Consider the following 15,477-nt stretch of genomic DNA (forward strand, 5'->3'; position numbering starts at 1 on the left):
GCACCTCCTGTCTCGGGCACCAGCAGCAGTGACAACGCCGCAGCAAGTCCCTGCCACAACGCCTGCCGGGTCACCAACGCTACAAGGTCGTGTGTGTGTACCCACGTCGACTCCCGACAACATTCAAACGTCAGGACCAGAGGCTCCAGCTGGACCGGGGGAACCGCACAAACAGCTGCCAGACCGGGTAAGCCTTGCCCAAGGCGGCACTTTGCGGTGTTCTCCCCTCGCCCTCCCCTCCCCCCCTGCAGGCATTCCTGTAAACGGTACCCACCAGTTGCAAATTGTGTTGTGTTACCATGTCTGACCCCAGATCAGAGGGTTCCAGCCCGGCCAAGGGGAGGGTGAAGCACTACGCTTGCTCTACATGCAGCGTTAAATTTGCGTACGGTCAAACCGACCCCCGCTGCGCGGGATGCACCACGGCACGCGCTCCCCCAGGGACTCCGGTGCCCCCCGCCGCCCCTGTGGAGCCAGGGCCCGAGCCCCAATGGGCAAGGTCCCTGGCTGCTGCCGTTTCCGGCCTGGCCTCATCCTCTGCGGCAATTTTACGCCGGTTAGAGCTTAGCTCCGACGCGTCCTCCTCGGAATACGCACAAGGGAGGACACGCAAGAGGAGGAGGTCCCGCAGTAGCGAGGACTCCCCCCGGAGGTCACGGCGCACCAGGAGGTCAGGTAGGTCCCCCAGGTCCAGGCGGTCCGGGGACTCCAGAGAATCTGTGCATACGTATCATAGATCACGGCACTCGTCGCGATCCCGATATTCTACAAGACAGGCACGGGCTCACCATGAGTCCCCACGAGCGTCGTGCTCTCGGGCATCCCATGACACGGCACAAACGGCAGGTGAGGGCAGTGGGTCGGAAGACTACGACCGCTCTGATGCCTCGTCAATGTCTGAATTAGACGAAGAGCAAGTGTCACGCCTAGCCAGCCTAATGGACAGCCTGGTGATATCCGTAAGGGAAACCCTCCAGGTTACGGAAGAAACAGTAGAAACGGCCCCGTCCACGGTGTCGTTTAGACGACAGAGGAAATCACGACAGGTCTTTCCGGACCACCCGGATTTCTCGGAAGCCCTTAACAAGGAGTGGCAGAACCCGGATAAAAAATTCAGGCAACCCGGGAAGACTTGGGAAATTACTTACCCGTTCCCAGGGGGCTTGAAAAAGAGTTGGGCGGTACCTCCAGTAGTCGACCCACCCGTGTTACGACTAGCTAGGAGCACAGCATTGCCAACAGCCGAAGTAGCGACGCTAGCGAACCCGCAAGACAGGAAGCTGGACACCTTGGCAAAAACAGTGTTTCAAGCCACAGGCACAGCCTTGCAACCGATATTTGCGGCTGCATGGGTCAGTAAGGCGTCCACAGCCTGGGCCAAACAATTACGGAAAGACATCATAGCAGGCGCTCCACCAAGCGAGTTGCTCGAGCTGACAGATAATATCATACAGGCAAATAAGTTTGTATGCACAGCTCAGCTTGACGCAGCCAAATTTGTGGCCCGGGCGTCCGCCGCATCGGTAGCGACAAGGAGAACACTCTGGCTGAAGAGCTGGTCAGCGGATACAGCGTCCAAAATAGCGCTAACGAAATTGCCGTTTGAAGGGGACAGACTATTCGGCCCCAAACTGGATGTCATGATAAAGGATGCCACAGGCGGCAAGAGCACGTCACTACCGCAAATGGCGGCAAGGAAGGAGAAGGCCCCATTAAGAAAGAAGCCGTTCTTTAGGCCCTTTCGGCGCTTTCCATCCCGCCCAGGGGCGGGGCAGTGGTCCCACTCTACGAGAACCCCTGCAGAGTCAAAGAGGGGCCCCTCATTTAAAACAAAACAGACGTGGCGACCACGACCCGGAACATCAAAAATGGCGGGACCAAAAAACGTGGCATGAGGCACTGCCCCCACCCAGTGTCACCAGGGTGGGGGGCAGACTCTCCCAATTTTGGGAGACATGGGGGAGGCGCGTGAACGACAAGTGGGTACAGGAGATTGTGACATCCGGGTACTCAATCGAATTCACAACCCTCCCACGGAATTGTTTCTGCAAGTCCAGAGTGCCGTCCTCTCCGGAAGGGGTAGCCAACTTACAACAAGCAGTACAGAACCTACTAGCACAAGGGGTTGTGAAACCAGTGCCAGGAGCCCAGGAGAGGCAGGGGTTCTACTCGAACCTTTTCCTAGTACCCAAAAAGGATGGCAGAGTAAGACCGGTCCTGGACTTAAGGAGATTGAATCGATTCGTCATGACAAAACATTTCCGGATGGAGTCAGTCAAGTCCGTGATAACATCCATGCAGCCGGGGGAATTTCTGTCCTCGATAGATATCAAGGACGCCTACCTTCATATCCCAATCCGGGAAACACATCAGAAATTCCTCCGCTTCGAAACACAGGGAAGGCACTTTCAGTTTACGGCGCTGCCATTCGGCCTGTCTACGTCACCAAGAGTTTTCACGAAGGTACTAGCAGCAGTGATGGCGCTAGTTCATGCGGAAGGTATAGAAGCTATTCCATACCTAGACGACATACTAATAAAAGCACCATCGTTGGACGACAACGTCAGGAGCCTGAACGTCACGATAAAAACCCTACAAGAATTCGGCTGGATAGTGAACCACGAAAAGTCATGCCTAAAACCAACACAACGTTTGCAATTTCTGGGCATGATATTCGACACCAGCCTCCACCGGATCCGGCTACCTCAAGCAAAGGCACACAAGCTCCGGCAGGGCGTCCGGTCCCTAAGGCAGGGGAAACCACTGACCATCAGATACTGCATGGCTATCCTGGGCCAGATGGTGGCAGCATTCGAGGCAATCCCCTTCGCTCAGTTCCGATCAAGGATGTTACAACACCTGATACTGTCACGCTGGGATGGGTCCCGGCTGACCCTGGAACGGCAGATCCAGATAACCCCTCAGGTCCGAGGGTCACTGAAATGGTGGCTGAGACCTGGCAGACTGCAGGCAGGGCGACCGTTGGGCCCCAGGCAATGGACAGTAGTGACGACGGACGCCAGCCTTTCGGGTTGGGGCGGAACACTGAGGGACCAATCGGTTCAGGGAGAGTGGTCACAAAGAGAGGCAAGGCTTCACATAAACATTCTAGAACTGCGAGCTATCTACCGGACGCTCCAACACTTCGGGCCCAGTCTCAAGAGAAAAAGCGTACGCATTCAGACAGACAACACCACAGCGGTGGCCTATATCAACCGGCAAGGTGGGACACGGAGCTCATCGGTAATGAGCGAGGTGGCAGCCATACTGACATGGGCAGAGAGGCATCTAAGCTCAATATCCGCGGTGTACATCCCCGGAGTAGAAAACTGGATGGCGGATTACCTAAGCCGGGAAAGGATAGATCCCGGCGAATGGGGCCTGCATCCAGAAATTTTTCAGACGATATGCCGGAAATGGGGCACACCAGATGTGGACCTCATGGCGTCACGGTTGAACTGCAAGATACACCCATTTGTGTCCCGAGCCCGGGACCCACAGGCAGCGGCAACCGATGCCCTGACAATTCCGTGGAGGGAGTACAAACTCCTATACGTATTCCCGCCAATCCCGCTCATACCGAGGATCCTGGGAAAAATCAAGCAGAAAGGGCGACCGGCGATATTGGTGGCACCAAATTGGCCAAGAAGGAGCTGGTACGCGGCCATCATGGAGATGCTGTACGACACACCGTGGCACCTTCCAGAGCGAAGAGACCTGCTATCCCAGGGGCCTTTTGTTCACCCGGATACCAGGTCTCTACATTTGACGGCCTGGCCGTTGAGACCGAGGTATTGAGAAGGAAGGGTTATGCGGAGAATGTCATCCAGACAATGATACGAGCCAGGAAAGCAGCCTCGTCAGCAATCTACTATAGAGTCTGGAAGCGCTTCTTCATCTGGTGCGAGGAGAGGCGTTTACAACCAATGCAATTTTCGGTGTCCAGGATTCTTGCATTCCTACAATCAGGCCTTGAAGTAGGATTAAGGGTAGGGTCGCTGAGGGGCCAGGTATCAGCACTAACGGTACTGTTCCAAAGACCAATTGCAAACAGGATGGCAGTACGGACTTTCCTGCAAGGAGTTGCCCATACAACACCCCCGTTTAAGCCTCCGGTCCAAACTTGGGAGCTCAATCTCGTGTTAGACACTATTACGGACCAGCCGTTTGAGCCGCTCAAGGAAATCCCGATGCGGTTACTAACCTGGAAGGTGGCATTCCTCGTCGCCATCACATCGATCCGAAGGGTCTCGGAACTGGCGGCACTGTCTATACAAACACCATATATGGCCTTTCACCAGGACAAAGTGGTACTAAGGCCATCACCCGAGTTTTTACCAAAAGTAGTCTCTCAGTTTCATATTAACGAGGAAATCGTTTTGCCCTCCTTTTGTCCAAATCCAGTACACAAAAAGGAAAAACTACTACACCACCTGGACGTAGTAAGGGCGCTGAGAACCTATGTGAAGAGAACAAGGGATTTCCGCAAGACCAACTCCCTCTTCGTTATTCCGGAGGGGACTCGAAGGGGCCTAGCAGCCTCAAAAGTCACCCTATCAAAATGGATAAGGTCCCTGATAACGGAAGCATATCGAGCCTCGGGACGCTCGCCACCATTTCGGGTTACGGCCCACTCCACACGGGCGGTGGGGGCCTCCTGGGCAGTCCGTCATGGAGCCTCAGCCCTCCAGGTGTGCAAGGCAGCCACCTGGACGTCCGTGCATACATTTTCGAAATTTTATAGAGTCCATATAGCCGCATCATCCGATGCCGCTCTTGGACGGAAAATCCTGCAGGCGGCAGTCGTTTGACCGCACGTGCAGTGCCCACCCAGTATATGTTTTTTTCGGGACTGCTTGTGAACGTCCCATGGTCTAGGCTGTGGCCCCCAATGATACGGACGAGAAACAGATATTTTTGGTATAACTTACCGTAAAATTTCTTTCTCGTCACGTTCATTGGGGGCCACAGCACCCACCCCTTATTATTTAGGCGGTTGCCGGAACTCTCTGTTCTTCGGTCATGTTTTTGGTGGCAAAGAATTACACCAGATTTATGTTTGGTATGTATATAACACAATATGTATAAATGTACTCCCACTGGCTACCTACTGCTTGCAGACAGACTAATTAGCTGAGTGCCTGCAGGGGGGATATAGCCAGCGGGGAGGAGCTAACACTTTTTTTGCTTAGTGTCGCCTCCTAGGGCAGTGGCTATATCCCATGGTCTAGGCTGTGGCCCCCAATGAACGTGACGAGAAAGAAATTTTACGGTAAGTTATACCAAAAATATCTGTTTTTCGCATAACAACCCTATCTTAAACAATGATAGTATATCCACAGAATATGCCATAAATGTCTAGGAGGTGCATATCCCACCTCTGAGAACCTTGCCTATTACGAGAACAGTCATTTCAACTTGTGTTTTGCAGTTTGTCATCTTTAAATAGTTTTTGCGTTATGACTCATATTTTCTGTATATGTTGTAGAAACCATGACATGGAGTAGTCCAGAGGCCAAAGGAGTATTTCCTTTACCCAGAAGTCTTCATACCGCCAATATTATAGGGAATAGGTAAGTTCAGCCTTGTAAATTTGATGTACTAATCATCTTCTGTAGAACATTTCACGACCAACAATGTAGACTATATTTTATTTGAGGTTATTTATAGAGGGGTAGTCCAATTTGGACAATCCATTTTTGTTAGCAGGGTCCTCGGATCTTGCTGTGGTCACAGGGTGTCCAGTACTGGGGCCTTCACAGACCTGTTTTTTTCCCTGTTATTTTTTTGGGATGACGCAGAGGCGTGTAATTTAATAAATATATCCAGAGTGAGCAATTCTGTTTCCAATGTGCAGTAGATGAGATACAATAGAAGTCACTCTGGTTTTGTTCTAGAATGTATGTATTTGGTGGTTGGGTCCCACAGACGCTAGAAGATGATAGCCCTTCTTCTCAAGAGAGCCATTGGAAGTGCACCAACTCTTTTTCATTTTTGGATCTGGGTCTGTATTACTCATTTTCTGACATATTTGTAATTTGGATACGTGCAGTATGTGTGATTTCATGTATTGTTTGGTTACTACTATATGACAATTTGTATTTCTCTCAGATTCCATATACATTTTCATATATGCTTTTTTTTTTGTTCTTGTCTAGACTCCATGGAATGGACAACTTTAATGCCAGGCTCTTCAGAAGATAGAAAGGATTGGCCGTGGCCCAGAGCAGGACACTGTGCCGTCACAATTGGGAAACGTTTATATATCTGGAGTGGAAGGGATGGCTACAAAAAGGCATGGAATTGTCAAGTGTGTTGCAAAGACCTTTGGTACATAGACACAGGTAGCTGCATGGCCAAGGAGGCTTTATTGATGTATTCAGGAATCGTACATACTACTAATTTAAGTTGGGATCAAATAAAATAATTGCTAATAAACAAAACATTTACAACCATTTTTCCAAACATTTTATAAGAGCTGTCGAGCCGAGGATTCGGCTTGAGCTGTTCGCCATCCACGGCTTGCTCTTCCACATTTTGGGGAGATGGCAACAGCCAAACTGGTAAGGACTTGATATGAACGTGTCTCAGCAATGCTTGACTCTTCGCCGCAGCGCTGTTGGCTGAAGCACAACAGTGCAGCTAGACTTAACATAGGAACTGTGACCTGGCCTGACAGATCACTCAAGGTATCATACTCAAATTTTATAATCTAAGGAGGTGGTGAGAATGTACCAAATCTAATGACACCAAAATCACCCACCAAAGGTCATGCAAAGGGGTCAAAGTGGTGCAAGAAAAACCTGTAGGTTTTTATATTAGATTTATGTAGCTGCTCCCTAGTATAGATAAGTGAGCTAGTGTAACCTTGGTTAGTTATTTCTCCCTGAAACTCTTAAGCTGGGTTCTCACATGCCGGACTCCCGTCCGAAATCTCCAGGTTCGGCCGCAGCGAAAAACCGCGAGCTTTCCGCTGGGAGAAGCGCTGCTTCAAAACCCGCTGCACCCAGCTGCGGGTTTTGAAGCGGCCTGGCCGCTCGCTCTTCTGCTGCGGCCGGCGCTCCCATAGAGGAGAGCACGGCTGCAGTGGAAGAAGAAAAAAAATGAACACGCTGCAGCCAGCGAATCCACGCCGCAGCGCCGGCTTCTGCCGGCTGTGCCGCGGCAGATTTGCCGTCCCGTGTGGACGAGATTTCTGAGAAATGTCGTCCACATGGCTGGCTAATCCCGCGATTAGCGGCCGCAGGCGGACTTGCCGCGGCAAAATTCCGGACGGAATTTCCGTGGCAAATCCGCCCCGTGTGAACCCAGCCTTAGCCTCTTTTTTCCCTCAGATGGTCATGTGATCTCAGTTCCGACCAGCTCAGGTCTACTTGGGGTTTTGTGTGATGTGTGTTATGCGGTTACAGGAATCCTATCACAGAAACTGCCTAGAGGAGAACACAGGCTTTCCAGTCACAGTTACCGATGATAATTACACGGCTCCTGTCACACAGTTATAATGGAGGTGATCGCAGTTCATCCTCCTGACTCTATTATGGTCTGTAGCTTATTTCAAAGACTATAGAAGGCAATGATAAATTTAAACATTCCTCTAGCAGGCACAAGTGGTACAGCCTCTAGCTAATAGGTGTGCTGATGCATTATGGGATAGATTTGAAAATTAAACCAAAATCTCTCAGTATCATGATGGTGCCTTATAAGCATCACACAGGGGGCTGTACTGCAGCAACGTGGCTGGAATACACAAAGGTGACCTCCAGAGCTTAACAGGCAATCAGATGAAGGGGGCAGGGATGCAAAAACATGGTTTTGCCAAAATAAACCTTTAAAAACGGCAGCCAACAGTCGCATCGCAGAGGATTTCCCGCTGAATTTCCGCCTGTGCCCGCTGCCATAGGATTGCATTAGATAATGCAAACCTATGCAGACAGCCACGATTTGACCACGTTAAAACTTGCGCGGTAAACAAATTGCGCATTTCTTATTTCTGTGCAAGCCTTGCAGAGCAGAGCGAGACACCGGGAGGAGTTGAGCACCGAGTCACTGCATGGGCATAGCTTGTATCCCGCTGCAAGAATTCTCGCAGTGGGATCGGATCCGGCCTTCTGCAGGAGGCCATATAAATGTGTTTGGGTTTTTGACCCCCTGATTCTCTTGTCTGTTTTCGGAGGGATTACATTGCAGCTTTACACGGTTCATATAATGCAGCTCATAAATCTATTTCTTTCCGTTTCAGAGAAGCCTCCTCCGCCCTCACAGGTGCAGCTGGTATTGGCCACCACCAATTCTTTCCATGTGAAATGGAACGAGCTCCCCACTGTTGAAGGATATCTCCTACAGCTGAGTCCAGAATCGCCAGCTTCAACTGCTGCTGGAAAGCCTGCCCCCCTCAGTGAGATTTCTGCGCTGAGTTCTACCATCACATCCACCGCACGTGCCCGTCCACTGCAATCACAAAGCGGGCTTGTGTGCCCTCAGCGGTTTGAGGAAAGTAAGTTAGAAAGGAAGCTGCATTACGATAATATAGTAAAACCAGCATTGTCATTACATAAGAAGAGCCTTCATCTCTGCTGTGTAAGGCTGAGCTCTGCATATAATAGGTGGTGCTGCAATCACAGTAGGATCTGCTAGCCATGATATTAGTAAAGGCAAAGATAATCGTTCAAAAAATAGGTCTTAAGCGATCGTTTTGCATAAACTGCTAATGGACATTAATGTCTATTAGCAGCTTATCACTTTCATTTGCATGTAAATGAGCAGGGGGTCTGTTCTCTGCATTCAGCTCCTTTGTTCTGCCATGGGGCTGTAAGCTGAATACAATGTAATCAGCGCTCCTGTTGAGAATACAGCACCATGGACAGCAAAAACAGCATGCGGTATGTATTATCTTCTCTTCCGCTGAATAATGGATTTTATCCTCACCTAAAAATCATCCTTCAGCCAAAGAGTGAAAGATAGGAGCATTTACACACAACAATTATAATATAACACAACGATAAGTATCACTCAAACGATGGCTTTTAAGCGATAATCGTTGCGTGTAAATGGGCCTTAACCAATGCAACTGTCTTCCACTAGATTTCTGCAATTTTTAGATTTTATATATATATATATATATATATATATATATATATATATATATATATATATATATATATATATACACAAATATATTAACTAGAGTGTGTAAAATACAATACTATACACCTACAAATAAATGCACTCCATGGGCAGCTTGAGCCAGTGCTATCTTTGCACGCAGGGGGGACATTATAATAGGAGACTCTGTGGCTGGAGTAATACTAGTATAACTGTATAATCTCCTATTTGTATACCAGGTGTGGACAGTCCTGCATCTCCTGAGGTCAGAGTGGACATTTGTCACCAAAACAGCAGCGGACTGACCAGTCAGGTGAGCATCCGTAGTATCGTGTCCGTTATATCCAGACTATTTTGTAACTGCTCCATCCTGCTTACTAACTCTTGGTCAGCTTTGGTTCATTTCCTCAAGGACACAGATTTTAATTCAGTATAACCTTAAAACTACCACTACCTGTGTAACTCATACTAATTCTGCATTTTTGGTGGATTTTCTGTTTCATTTACCAGTTTTGTTTCTAATTTTCAAGGCATCTCCACCAATGTTTGTGCAGCATGCTGCTTCGGACCATGAAGTTGTGGACATGAAGGAATCTACTGAGAAGCAAACACTTTGCATTGGAAATACAGAGTTAAATGGCAAATTAAAAACCACAAAATCATCAGGTGAGAGAAGCGGTCCCCGGCAGACATGATAGCCTGCATGTGTTGGGCATGAATGATGAAGCTTTACAAGGTGCACCAGAAGGAATCTTAAATGCATCCAGTAATAGACCATCACATCTATAGGCTGATATTAAGGTTCACAGAAAATTGACCAAGATGTCGTATATTAAGAATGAAGCTAATAATCCGATTACTTGAGGTTTTGCTGGTGTCTTGTAAACATGGTTTGCAGTGTAAACCATCCACGGAGAAGCTTTGCATTTTTGCTATTTGAGGGCGTTGAAGACACGTTTAATGGGTTGTCATTTCCTTTGTGTCCTAGGTCTTCATACATCATCTAAATTGAATGATGTGCATGACTTGGACATAGGAATTATTACACCTGAGGTTTCCGCATCCTGCATTGTCTCCAGTGCACAGTCTATGGTAACCCAGCAGAGCATTAAACCTGAGCCATCACGTACAAATGGGGCACTTGTTAGAGATGAGCCTTCACTAACTACACTCAGTACACACTCTGAAGGTTTGAACCAAGTTTCACATACTATGTTTTGAGTCATGTGTTTGTCGAAACTGTTACATATCAGGGTAAACATGAACGTTGCTTATCTATGTATATTGTTCCAAATGTGATTTCTAGTTCATGGATTAACTCTGGTTTGTGTTATTTATTTATTTATTTTTTATTCTTGTATTCAGCTTTAAAGGGGTTGTCTCGCGAAAGCAAGTGGGGTTAAGCACTTCTGTATGGCCATATTAATGCAGTTTGTAATATACATTGTGCATTAAATATGAGCCATACAGAAGTTATTCACTTACCTTCCCTGCGCTGGCGTCCCCGTCTCCATGGCTCCGTCTAACTTCAGCGTCTAATCGCCCGATTAGACGCGCTTGCGCAGAAGAGTCTTCTGCCTTCGGCTCGGTCTGGCACGAGCGGCGTTCTGGCCCCGCCCCCTTCTACGCGTCATCGCGTAGCTCCGCCCCGTCACGTGTGCCGATTCCAGCCTCCTGATTGGCTGGAATCGGCACACGTGACGGGGTGGAGCTACGCAATGACACATAGAAGGGGCGGGGCCAGAACGCCGCTCGTGCCAGACCGAGCCGAAGGCAGAAGACCCTTCTGCGCAAGCGCGTCTAATCGGGCGATTAGACGCTGAAGTTAGATGGAGCCATGGAGACGGGGACGCCAGCGCAGGGAAGGTAAGTGAATAACTTCTGTATGGCTCATATTTAATGCACGATGTATATTACAAACTGCATTAATATGGCCATACAGAAGTGCTTAACCCCACTTGCTTTCGCGAGACAACCCCTTTAATTATTGTGTTCATAACTAAACTTGAATGCCCCCTTAGGAAAACCGCATTGGCTTTGGTTTAGGGGTGCCAGGTTTGTCACATAGTGCTGGCTACATCAAGGGTATCCATAGCATCAAGGGTATCCATAGAGTTTAAAAAAAAACCAGACCAAAAGTAGTGCATTTGCTACCGATAAAGTATTATCACTCAGCCTGTAAGCTACTAAAATCTGTGTATATGGTGGATTGGCGTATAAGACTGATGTAAGTTGTTGTCTTGTTGCTTCTTACCAGTTATGTATTTCTCATTCTTTTTTCTTTCTTTCCCTCCAGCTACATTGTCTTCAACGGAACAGTGCACTTCCCAGGCAAAGGGCACATCAGTAAGTCTCTGTAAATTATCTTTTGAAGGGTCATAGATATTTTATAAGAGGATATAGTGGAGTTTGTGATCTCTGCTCTTCTAATATGTGTGTGCATATATTTACTATGTATTCATACATATAACATGCGCACACACACAGTGGCTATAAAAAGTCCACACACTCCTGAGAAAATGCAAGGTTCTTGTCATGTTAAAAGATCCGACAAAGATGAAACATTTCAGATTTATTTGCACCTTCTGTGTGAGCCGTTATCAGTACAATCCCAATGAAAAACAAACTGAAATCATTCAGGGTGAAAAAAAACTGCAATAATGTGGTTGCATAAATATGCACAACCTAAAACTAATACTTTGTTGATGTACCCTTTGACTTTAGGACTTTCTGGGTTGGTGTCGATCAGCATGGCACATCTTGACTTGGCAATCTTTGCCCACCTTTCCTTGCAAAAGTGCTTTAAATCTGTCAGATTCGGAGGGCATCTGGTGTGTAGTGCCCTCTTCTGGTCAACCCACAGATCTTCAATGGGACTCAGGTCTGGGCTCTGGCTGGGCCATCCCAAAGCATTGTTCTTCTGGCAAAGTTATTCTTTTGCTGGTGTTGAGGTCTGCTTTGGGTCGTCATGTTGAAAGGTGAAATTCATCTTCAGCTTTTTATTAGAGGCCCGAAGGCTTTGTGCCGAAATGGACTGATATTTGTAACTATTCATAATTCCCTCCACTTTGACTAAAGCCCCAGTTCCAGCAGCAGATAAACAGCCCCAAAGCATAATGCTGCCTCCACCATCTTCACTGAGGGGTATGGTGCTCTTTTGGTGATGGCAGTGTTGGCTTTGTGTCAAACATACCTTTTGGAATTGAGACCAATGTTGAACTTTTGGTTCTCATCAGACCATAACTCGTTCACCCACACATTTTTGGCAAAGTATGGATGTTTTCTTTGTTAGAAAAGGCTTCCGTCTTGTCCACCTACCCCACAGCCCAGACATATGAAGAATACAGGAGATGATTGTCACATGAACTACACAACCAGGACTCGCCAGTAACTCCTGCAGCTCCTTTAATGTTGCTGTAGACTTATTGGCAGCCTCATTGGCCAGTTTTCTACTGGTCTTTTCATCAAATTTTAATCCACTTCTTGATGACCATTTTGTAATGCCTTGGAAATTTATTGGTACCCATCACTGGAACTCTGATCGAAATCGGACATCCCCATTAAGCAGGATTTTTTTTGTATCTACTGCTTGCTAGGCTACCCTTCTTTGGACCCTATCCTAGTCAGAGATGCAGTTTAGGATCTGCCTGTACGGGGTTATTCGTCCTTCTTTTTCCCATCTTTTAGAGTGGAGTCCTCCTTACTCCCAGTGTGGACACAATGTATCGCCTACAGGATAAGGGCATCACCATTCCTTTTCAGTTCCATCTTACTAAATGTTGCAGACAATTTCCTGATATTCGGCAACTTTTTTGCCTTCTAGTAATAGAGCCGCTATCCAGTCTGCATTGTATGAGCCCTATTGAACGCCTCCTGTTGCAGCCTTTGGTGGACCTGTCGCTTACAGACACCTATGGGCCACACCAGTCTACCTTCTCTTTTTTTTTTTGCCATTCCTCCTTTGGTACTGCTATAGTACATCCCAAGGTCTTGCTGTGTCTGCCAATGACCTGTCCCATTTCCTTAGACTACCCGAGAAAACAGTTGTTTTTTTGTTACCTACCATAGAATCCATTTCTTGTCACGTTCATTGGTGGACACAACACTTACCCAGTTGTTTTATTCCTCTCTAGCTCTGGTAGCTTCTTTCCATCAAGGCCTTGCATGAGGCCTGGCCTTCTAGCTGCATTGTATTTTTTATTATTTTCTACATTAACTGACTTCATGTGTAAGGCCTCCCTCACTCATGAACGTGGCAGAGAGCCACGATTTAAACGCCGGCTTCTAGCACTCCTCATCATTGATGAGGAGCGCTAAATGCCGAAAAGATAGAACAGACACCGCAGAAAAAACAGTGCTGCGATCAAGTGTCTGTCTGAGGCTGTGTGAGAGGCTCCATTAAAAGCAATGGGAGCCTCTGACAGCAGGATAATGCTCGGCTGCACACAGTAAGGGTGTCAAAGGAATGCCTCCACAACATTTTCACATTTCCATGGTCTGGAACATACATGGGACCATCTGGGATGTCAACTTCAACAGCCTACAAGTTTGCACAATCTAGAGGTTCAGTTACAGCAAGTGTGGACTGATATGCTGCAGAATACCATACAGAACCTGTATACCTCCATACCCGCCCATATCACATCTTGTATCCAAGCTAGAGGTGGTAAAACAGGGTACTAAAGCTTCAATGCCCGCACATATCACATCTTGTATTCAAACTAGAGGTGGTACAATGGGGTACTAGAGCCTCCATGGCCCCCCCCCCCATCCCCTTTCCCATATCATGTCTTGTATCCAAGCTAGAGGTGGTACAAAAGGGTACTAGAGCCTTCAATCCCCCCCCCCCACCTTACCACCTCCATCACTGTAATCACATCTTGTAGCCAAGCTAGAGGCGGTACAACAGGGTACTAGAGCCTCCCTTCCAGTGTTCAGTTTTCCACAATAAATTATCCTTTTGCTCTGATATTGTAATCACTTTTATTAACCCTCTCCAATCCACTGTCTGACGTTTGAAGACATTATGATTTAAGACTGTACAGCTCCGATGCTTAAAGAGATCCGTCTGGGTTCTCTTACTGTATATTGCCAGCCTCTCTGTTGTCGGAGCCTATCCAACATGTCACCTCATGCAGTACTGGCTTTAGCCAGCAGATAGCGCCATTGTTTAACGGCAGAGAAAGAGTAAGCCCCCCTAGGAAAACCAGGATACAAATTGGATTGGAAAGGGTTAATATTACAATCCCACATAGAAAGTTTCATTTGATTCCGACAACTCCTTCTACGTGCTTGATGGGGTTTTCTTTGACAACGAGCATATAATACACAGGCACCTTTTAGTAAGGTTATGTCTTGCTAAAAAGTGCATCTACTACTCAGAAAAACACAGTAGCTTTGGTTTCAACAAAGCTGAGAATTTGTCTGATTCTCCCGAGTGCCGGACTATATCCTAGACTAGTTTGACTGTCAGTGTTTCAGGGAGCAGCCAGCCTCTGGTCATTCTCAGGAGAAGCTCAGTCATACTACATGTAATAGAATGCTGTGACATTAAAGTCATTGTTCAGTGACTTTCAGTATTGCCTTTCTGTATAAATGGGATGTCTGAGCACCCTGGAGAACCTAACCATGCTGACATACTGACCTTTCCAGAGATCACACATTATGGATAGCCTTCCTAAGGATGTTCTTTGTGGTTTGCTGACAGACGAATGGTCAACCAGGAGAGCAGCTCGCAGTGAAGAATGGTTGGAGTCAGTGGTACGATGTCGGGATCTTCCAAAGCAACAGTGCTGTGGTCACACACTTCTTCCTGCTCCCAGACAGCAATCACAGCTCCACACACAAGGTACCATCTATGTGTTGTCTACTTCAGATGGCTGCAGTTACTTGTAAGGAACTTGTACTCTAGTGTTCCAAGAATCTTACAGCTAATGCAATCAGTAGGACTAAACCTGCCTGCATTGTCTTCCAGATCATGTTGTTATGTAGATTCTCCAGTGATAATAATTTTTTTTTGTAAACAGTCTATTTTTATTAAGCGCGCATGTTGCAAACAAACCAACCTGCATTGTACTATGAACATCAAGGCAGGCGAATCAAGCATAAAGTTATGAAACATTGTGATTGAGACACGCAGGTCTCGCATAAGAAATAATCAAATACAATTCACAACAGCGTTATTACACTTATCCAATATGACATCTAGTCATAATTATTTGACTGGAGAACTGTTCTTACATCATTCTGTACTGATATGGGTTTTCTCGTCCGTATGAGGTTTTTTTTCAACTTTAAAGGGGTTGTCCCGCGCCGAAACGGTTTTTTTTTTTTTTTTTTTTAACCCCCCCCCCCCCCGTTCGGCGCGAGACAACC

The 15,477-nt window shown here is 47.2% G+C and overlaps 1 protein-coding gene across 1 annotated transcript in view; it reads left to right on the top strand.

Annotated features, from left to right (window-relative positions):
- The window catches only part of HCFC2 (host cell factor C2), a 55,721-nt gene that overhangs the window by 11,553 nt on the left and 28,691 nt on the right, over positions 1-15,477 (top strand). Inside the window, exons 5-12 of the mRNA XM_066591438.1 lie at positions 5,489-5,573; positions 5,898-6,004; positions 6,159-6,344; positions 8,240-8,494; positions 9,342-9,415; positions 9,633-9,768; positions 11,399-11,448; positions 14,810-14,950. Coding sequence (XP_066447535.1) covers positions 5,489-5,573; positions 5,898-6,004; positions 6,159-6,344; positions 8,240-8,494; positions 9,342-9,415; positions 9,633-9,768; positions 11,399-11,448; positions 14,810-14,950 — 1,034 coding nt within the window. The remainder of the gene's footprint in view (positions 1-5,488; positions 5,574-5,897; positions 6,005-6,158; positions 6,345-8,239; positions 8,495-9,341; positions 9,416-9,632; positions 9,769-11,398; positions 11,449-14,809; positions 14,951-15,477) is intronic.

Source organism: Eleutherodactylus coqui, chromosome 2 (assembly GCF_035609145.1).
Source record: "Eleutherodactylus coqui strain aEleCoq1 chromosome 2, aEleCoq1.hap1, whole genome shotgun sequence".
Lineage (NCBI taxonomy): Eukaryota > Metazoa > Chordata > Amphibia > Anura > Eleutherodactylidae > Eleutherodactylus > Eleutherodactylus coqui.